Here is an 8,900-nt window from a genome sequence, read left to right as displayed (position 1 = left end):
ACGTTGGATTTTTTTTAAATTGATGTTTACGTTGGATTATTTTTAAATTGTTGGTTGAAAACAATATTTGCTTCCGCTATTATTTTAAAGTTAAAATTATTTGCATGTTATTTTAATTAAATGAGACAAAGTAATTATTTATTTAGAAAATTTTTAATAATTCCGTAAAATTATGAATACGAAATACGGATTTTTACACATTAAGTCGCAGGTTTTATTCATATCTGTCTTTTCTTTTTTATTTATTTATTTTTTAATTAATATATAAAAATGATTGAGTAGTCTTTAACTAATTTTTTTCGAATAAATTATTAATATATTATACAAATACACGAGACAAGACGTGTGTCGAGCCAGTAATAATATTATATACATATTGTAGCTTGCGGAAGCACTATATTCGTGTGCGGGCTGCAACTTTAAGGCTTAAGCGCAAGCGGACAACATTCACCACTCGTCAGTTTACAGAGTGACGTACGTCAACATGAAACGACACACCATCACTCCCAGACCGTCGAACTCAATGCTTGTGCCGCTTCCGACCCGCCGTCGGATGTCGGTGGCGCCGCTCCCACCTGGATGGGGAATAAAAGAAGTGCCCCGTTCTGATGGCTACCATTCTGACATGGTTTCAAATTTTCCACATCGTTATTGCATTTCTTCTAAAGTTCTGAGTCTTGAAGCCTTCCCCCCACACCCCCCCCTTTTTTTTTCTCCTCAGAAAAATGTATTTCTAGTTTCTTGTTTCCCTTCCGATTATTTTGAATGGGAGGTGTGGAAATTACTGGATCAATGGTATTTGTTGTTGATTGATGTAGTACTACTATGAAGCGGAGACTGCGCGCAAATTCAGGTCAATGAAAGAAGTTGAAAGATATCTTAACGGGGAAGAATATACCCCACGTAGATCCCCCAGGAAGATGACTCTTCACAATCATGTATAGTTGAGCTCACTCTTTTTGTTTTGTTTTGAATTTTTAGTATTTAATCACTAATTTATGGGCGTTGAGGTGAGAAGCATTTGGCTCAGCAAATGAGATCTATAAATGGCAAAAAAAAAAAAAAAAAACATGTGCCGTATTCTCCGATAATGTATTAAATGCCATATTGTTTGCGTTTTTTTTTTTTATAATTTGTTTTTGATTATTTTACTTATTTCTAATGGTTCCCTTTATCCTACTAAAGTATGAAGTTTCTTTCTTTGTTTTTCATTGACTAGCATATGTGAGAATTAGAAATTTGGTTTACCCACTAAAAGATTTACGATTTTTGTTTTTATGCTTATTATTTCTTGAAAGAATCAGTCTTCGATGAATATTTTGCTTATATTTTCTTTTAAGATCGTCCTGAAACCGAATCATGTTATCTGTTTGTAGTCATCATATCGCTTAAGCCAGGTCGAATTTGTACTCAAGAAACTAATGTTGGTTGAAGCACGTCCATGTCGTGAAGAGATTGAAGGTTGATGTTCTTGTTTTGTCACCATATGTTTTAAATTTTAATATGACGCATTTTAAAGGAATCCCATTAATTCAGAATCAATGAAACCTTGCTTAGTCGTTACTTGGAACTTAAATATGAAGTGATATTTTTTGGTATGGGGTTTTGAATTTGTAGTTGCATCAGGAGGATGATTGTTTCAGATTGGAAGGTTAAGTTTCCTTGTTTTTGTTCCATCTTTATGAATGTTATATGTGAAAGACTCTCTCTCCAGCTTCTCTAGTTTCACTGTATTAAAAAGCATTGAAGCTAGGCACTATGATTTATAACAACATATCTGCAGATGCTGAGACTAGATGACGGTGAACTAAAGGAAAATCATTTGGAAATTGAGGCTTCCACTGCTTGCAAGACACCCTCTGTTCTGCCGAATGGATGGATTGTGAAAATGGTACCTCGAAAATATGATACACGAATCATCGACAAGGTAAATTCACTTCTTTGTCTCCTAATTTTTGTTTTTTACTTCATGATCTCAATATTTTCAGAATTGGAACAGTTGAAATTTTATGAGTAACTTTCTGGAATTTTACTTTATTCAGTTATAAAACCTTGGTGGACAGGAAACATGAGATTTTGGTGGAGACTCTCATTGCTAGTTATTCTTGCAATCATATTACATTAGTTAGTTAGTAAGTTGGACAAAAGTTAAAAATTATCTTTTTATCTATCAACCTGATTCGGGACTAGACATCTGAAATGGGTTTCTGTTTGTATTTTCGTAAGGTTGGGAGGACATCTTATATATCCTTCTACTGTACCATTCAAATACATTAATGAATCTTGTTTCTTGAGACAAAATGCTTTTTATTGTGGCATAGTACTACTATGAACCTGAGACGAGAAAGATGTTCCGATCCCTAGTTTCTGTTGAGAGGTATCTGGCAGAATTGGAAGAAAATGTCCCCTTATTGAAGGTGCTAGAAGAAATAAAGGAAAATAAACCCCTTTCAAAGTTTTTTAAACTTCAGAGCCGTAAAAAGGTGAGCTCAAACTTTATTATATTTCAACCTGACTTTTTAAATATTATTTTCTTAGCATGTTACTAAATAACTCTGATCAGGTCGCTGCTTTTGTTTTTAGACTTCTGGAAATAGTTCGCAAGGTTCTTCCTTTGTTGCACCACCAATGAAAGTCAATTGGGTTCTTTCTAGTACAAAGGGAGATGCCTGGAGCCCTTTCGTTTCCGACACGTTGGTTCCAGATTCTGTTAGGCAGCAGTGGACTGATAGATTCGTTGAATTAATGAATGAAGGAACGAGCCTTGTTCCTAGCTCCAATCATAGGGGTAAATTGGTATCTAAAACTCGGTATTGTCCTATAATTTCTTCCATTTTCATAGTTGCAACTTGCAATAAAGAAATTGCATCCACAGAAACCACATTGCATGTCAAAAATATTTTTGTTTATTTTACAACCAGACTGTAAAAATTTGATATTTTTTAGTATTATGATTATAATTAGTTGAATAGATTTACCACCCAACTATCCCAATTTTTTTACTTACATAAATAGGTGACATTTTTTTTTCTGGGCTAAGTAAGACCTTAGAATTATCATGGGATGTTGCTTACTGAACTATGTAAATCCTGAACTAGGTTGCATTTTATTTTTATCATTCTTTCACTTTAAAATTCAACAGTAAATATATCTTAAACTAGTTCAAGAACACGTGGCACGGGCTTTGCATATTGGCATATAATTTTACTTCTTTTTGGATGAAGTGAAACAAGCATTTTACCAATTCATTTTATGTTTTCATTTTGCAGTTGATGGTTAGAGGAATACAATCTCAGCAGATGTGTAACTCTGATGCGTGTACAGTTTCACTGCTGTTTTTCTAGTTCTGTTTAATATTCGTCCTTACGACTTAAGACGGTCATGCGACAACGATCACTGCTGGATAAGAGCAATCCTTCTCCATTCCAATTTTCTTACTGCAGTGGTGCTAATTTTTCTCGGAAAAGTACCATTTTTCGATAAACTTAAGGTGGTTTGGAATGGTTGAGCCGAATGATCAGTTCTGGGATGTTGCTTGCACATTTCAGAATTGGGTGTTTACAGTCTATATTTGTCTGAATACTTAAAATGTTGTTTAAGGATGAACACTGGGCCACCATTTTGAGTGTTTGGTTTATTGGTTCTCTTTTGTCCCAAAGACGACTGACTAAATCAAATGCATGTTTGGGCAACATAAATGTGCGATATTTTAGTGCCAGTCTGGTCTCTCCTCATGTAAAATGTAATGTAGAATCTTAATACACAAAAAAGTAAGAAGTTCCCTGTAACAGTTGGCAATACAAATCCTCCAAAGCTTTGCAAACTACTTGAAGTTTCACACATTTGTCAAGATCAGTTTAAAATAAAAAATGAAATATGAATATTCCTTGACAAATCTTTTAAAAATGCTCGAGTCTCTACTTTAGCTGTGTATGGAAACTATACCCTCTGCTAATCCTCTCGTCAATCATATGCATGCCTTTATTCAACAATGCAATCTCTCGTACAGTATATCGACAGCTTGTCCCTCAAGATTGAACCATTCTTGTCGACAGATTCACAAACCTTTTCACCGTACCTTGGATCATGGTCGAGAGACGATGAGTACGTCTCATGAAAAGCCTCCTCTTCCATGTCAATAACGATATTATGCAGAATACAACAGGCGAGGACAAATCGAGGCAACTTATGCTTGTCTGGTCTCCACATATCTCCGCGAATCATCCTCCAAACCTCCTTCAATCTTGCCAATGCTGCTTTTGCTACACCATGAGTTTCAAGAAGCCTTTCGTTGAACCTCAATTCGGATTTGGTCAACTCTTTTTCTTGATATGGTGTCACTAACCAAGGCAATAAAGGAAAGCCCGAATCACCAATTATATATTCCCTCACCTCAGTGTCGTTTGACAATGATATCTTCTTTCCATTCATTTTCTCTCCTTTTTGACACAGCTTGAAGAAGTTTGAACTATATAGAACAGAAGGGTCGTCCATCATTCCCGGCCATCCAGTGACTATATCAAGAAACCTCAAATCAGGGTCGACAATCGCCAGAAGAATCATGCTGTGATTCATCTTATAATCCAGCCAAGTCTCGGCTTCTTGATCCGATGATGTCAAAAGCATTGTTATATGTGTGGTGTCAATGGCGCCACAGCAATTTGGGAGGCCTTGGATTTTCTCAAACTTGTGTTTCATCTCTGCCATTTCTTGATCGGTCGACGGCCACCGGATATGATGACGGCTCTTTTCTTCAATGGCCTCGACAAAACGCCATGTCACCTGAGAGACGGTTGAGTGGTGTGCACCGAACGAGTCCCCGATCGAGATCAGTGAGTTACCGGACCCGAGCCTTGTCAGTGCTAACGCTACCTGATCATTTAGTGACATTGGCTTGCCATTTGAAAAATTGAAATGTGTTTTAGCCATCATGTGGTCCTTCACCAGAGAACATATATAATTAAAAGTCTTTTGAGACATTCTGAAAGTAGACTTGAAACTGTCTACTCCATTTGAGGTAGATGGACTGCCTGCAGCAAAGCGAGAAAGAGTTTATTGATCACTATCGTGCCTGAAAAACAGATCAACTCAAAAAACATGACAACAAAAAATCTACCTTAGAACAAAAAAGATGTACTACACGTAAAATGGCAGTATCCCAGATGAAAAAATAAGATTAAATTCAACACCATGATCTTTAAAAAAACCATTATAAAAATTGTTAATCTGCAGAAGAGCTTATAATGTCAGAAAATAATATAAAAAAACAAGCATAGAGTTAAGATGATCTATTAACTGAACATGTAGCAGCAATATTTTGCAACAGAATGTGTGTGTGTGTATTGTCCAAGGCTATCTTTTGTAGCTGGATTCTACATAAAAAGCCAAGGGCCACGAGTTACTCACAAAATAAAAAAGCGAATTCATTTATCAGAGCATTCCTTTATTTATGCATGCCATGGATAATAACTGATAAGGAAATGAAATCACTTCAACAACTCTATTCGGTTTCTCTCTTTCTAATCTTGCAATTAATCCAACTTGTATCAAAGTATTATCTGGAATAAGCATATGCAAAAACAAGATCACGTTTTTATTTCCTCTAACAAAAAATCTTTCAAGACAAAAGATCAAAAGCAGTATATCCATTTAAGTACGTGTTTATGTACATGACTGCTCGTTCCATTCAGTTCAGGTGCATTGTAACTCTCCAAGTTAAATAAAACTTATTCTACCCTCAATTCCTTTTCAACTTGCAAGAATTTTAGGTCATCCAAATAACGATTTCCTATTCACTCATCTTAATTATGAGAAATTCATCAAGAAATGAACATATGCAGGTTTAAGTTCAAAGGATGCCTTCATATACATCAAATAGGCTCAAGCCACAACAAGAAGTTATCAGGAAACACCTTTCAGGGTGGTATGTTCATTCAAAAATTAGTTAAAAATGATTGGATATTCACAGAAAGTAACAAAAATAATTCTAAATCAACCAGCAGAAAAAGGAAATTGCATCATGAAAGTTTGTTCAACGAGAAATTCTAGAGGGATTCATAGTATACAAGTAATGCACATTATGTGAAATACGCAGATCTGTACAATAATTTTGACGTCTATGAGAAACTTCTTTTCTTCACCAATGTCAGTTGAAGAGAAATATTTAAGTCCCTTGCAAGCATTTCTGCAGTTCATATCATTCATTTATATCTAATGATCACCAGCCTAGGAAACTGGTGTTGAGGTTTCTGTAATGTCATATTCAATACGCAGATTCACCGACTTAATATATATATAATGAATCAATCGCCTACCGAAATTCTTGAATTCCACGAAGATAAACTCTACTAACCGAAGAACTGTTTCTACGCCACGGTTACCATATTCCATCCATCAAGATATCAAAAGATTTGCGTTTTGTTCGAGTCGACAACGAGGAGTATCCGTTCGGCCCCAAATTTTCAGGAGTTGAAGTGTTGAACACAAAAGGTATATTAGGGATCTAATTGAGCACAATCATTTGCATTTGCCAGATTGAAATAACCAAAGAAATCACAAACCAATCCAACGAATCAATCTCAGATGATGAAACCATTGCCAATAATACTTGAATACTCTACAACACAAATAAACATACGAATACACAAGAAAAACATAATCTTATCTCAAAAAGAAAAAAAGAAAAAACAGACATCATCTTTAACATAGCAATAAACAATAAATTGGTAAAAACAGAAGAAAATGATATAACAATACCAGCAATTTTCTTTGACAAAACATTCCACCATTCAGTAGAGCCCTCCTCTGAAGATCCAGACGCCAAAGAATTTTCTTCAACTTTCTTCTCCACTTTCCTTTTCTTATTAATCCCTCTCACAGGTGCCATCTTTACAGAACCCGAAAACCCAATTAAATCAAGACCCAGAAACCCCACAAACTTCAAAACACCAAGAAATGAATTAAACTCCGTTAGAATACAAATTTAACTCATACCCATTTGTCAAAAAGTAAGATTGAACACCATAAACAGAGAGAGATCATGAACAAGTTATATAATCCAAGAACATGCAAAAGACATAAAGAGACACATAGATAGATATGTGTATTACGCATATAGGGGTGATTAGCAGCAGTTCGTCAATGAGTGCGGTGTGTGTGTGTTTTTGGTGTTTTCGTAGCATGCAAATGGAAAGGCGTAGAAGAGTTACGGATGCTAAAAAGGGAAATTTTTAAGAAATCTGAAGCAAGAAGTATATTTTTGAGCTAGCAATTTGTTTAAAACAACGTAGCAAGGAAATGGCAGTCATTGATATCAGTCGGGCTGCGAAGACTCCACGCTTATATATCGGTTTTGCGAAATTTTCACAGAGAGAGAAAGAGGACACAATTGGTGTTATTTTTTTTTAATGATCGCTTGCTGAATGAGAGTTTGCTCCAAATTAATACATCCTGTCACATGTGAAAATCCTAATTACCTTAAAATCTTCTTTGAAAAATTAATAGACAAATATGTTTTTAGAATTTTTACACACATGTTTCATCCTCAATTTAAAGTAGATTTAATTATCAAATGACTTTTATATCCTTGATAATATTGTGATATGACAAATAAAAACATTTATGTTCCAAATGGAATAATGCAAGATATGAAGCATCTAATAGGGTTTTTAATGGCTACCAATTGATTTTCTCTTTCTTTGTTCTAATTTTTTTTTCTTTTTCTGGTGAAAGACATACCACGATGAGAAATATACGATTGTAAAAATGATCGCGCAACAGCAAAAAACGTTCACTTCATATCCAGATCGCCGATTGCCGCGACACCTTGAAATGCGCTAACAACGGTTGTCTTGAATCGACGAGATTTGGTGGCGGAGCGGCTGTGATATATTATTGGAACGGACAAGCGGACCATTTTGGGGAAAACACACAAAATTAGAGGTTGAAGATGCACATGAAGGGAAAATTGAAAATTGGTCGAGAGAAATAGGAAATTCACATAAAGAAAATGGGCCACCGGGTTTTTAAAGTAAAAAAATAGAACAAAAAAAAGTTGAAGAATAGAGCCGGTTCCTACCTATTATATTAGAAAATCAATTAATTTAATTTAATAATAAAATAATTTGATTTTATTATAAAGGATCAGAATATAATTTTTTAATATTAAAAGATAAAACGATGAACATTTTTTTAATATAATATTTTTAAATCATTTGATTTAGTTTTTGTTTTAAATTTAAGATGATGATTTACTTTTTGATGAAAAAAATGAAAATTTAACTAACTTGTGTAATCTTTTTTTTTTTTAAATTTAAGACGGTTCCTACATAAGAAAAATAATAAAAGATGAAAAAATTAATATTTCGATGGGATCGGTTCTACGCATCTACGAGGATGCTTTAAACACAATATTCTCAATGAGCTGCAATAGCTCGTGTTTTAAGAATGTAAACACCGATGAATTAAATCGAATTTGGTTTTAAACTAAGCGAAAAATATTCGAAGTAATCATTCATTAAGAAAGCTGATCAATTTAAAGCTATTAGCTTGTGTCAAATGATGAACTGAAATAAGGGGATCAGTTCTTGCTTATATCAGTTCAGTTATGATGAGAACTAAACAGATATCAGCGCAAACTAATCAAATCAGTTTAAACACAATAGTTAAAAAGTTAAAAATACAAGATATGTTTATTGATGTTCGGAGACTTCAATTCCTCCTACATTACTTCTTCTATCATCTCGGGTAGGATCCACTAGAAGACTTTGATTTATACAACACCTTGTACCCACTCAGTTTAGGACTTACGCTACCGCCTAACTATACCCACTCGAAAAGCTTGACACAATCATGTAGAATGGGCACTGGAGGGACGAGGAAGAGTTCTTATGAGATTTTCT

General features: G+C 34.6%; 1 protein-coding gene across 4 annotated transcripts; it reads left to right on the top strand.

The window, feature by feature from the left end:
• Window positions 1–386: 386 nt before the first annotated feature.
• LOC140823064 (methyl-CpG-binding domain-containing protein 7) lies at window positions 387–3,391 on the top strand. Of its 4 annotated transcripts, none has more exons than XM_073184166.1 (6): window positions 387–628; window positions 819–938; window positions 1,784–1,891; window positions 2,322–2,483; window positions 2,584–2,796; window positions 3,270–3,391. In XM_073184166.1, exons 1-6 carry the CDS (start codon window positions 485–487, stop codon window positions 3,342–3,344), a joined length of 822 nt encoding a protein of 273 aa, XP_073040267.1. In that variant the 5' UTR covers window positions 387–484; the 3' UTR covers window positions 3,345–3,391. The 4 variants fall into 4 exon arrangements, with proteins under 4 accessions (XP_073040267.1, XP_073040266.1, XP_073040268.1 ...); XM_073184165.1 differs by having other exon boundaries at window positions 388–628; window positions 1,784–1,927; XM_073184167.1 differs by having other exon boundaries at window positions 388–628; window positions 1,784–1,927; window positions 2,584–2,810.
• Window positions 3,392–8,900: the final 5,509 nt, after the last annotated feature.

The sequence above is a fragment of the Primulina eburnea genome, chromosome 2 (genome assembly GCF_022965805.1).
Source record: "Primulina eburnea isolate SZY01 chromosome 2, ASM2296580v1, whole genome shotgun sequence".
NCBI lineage: Eukaryota > Viridiplantae > Streptophyta > Magnoliopsida > Lamiales > Gesneriaceae > Primulina > Primulina eburnea.
The sequence above is the reverse complement of the archived record's forward strand: the minus strand, read 5'-3'. Positions and strand labels throughout refer to the sequence as shown.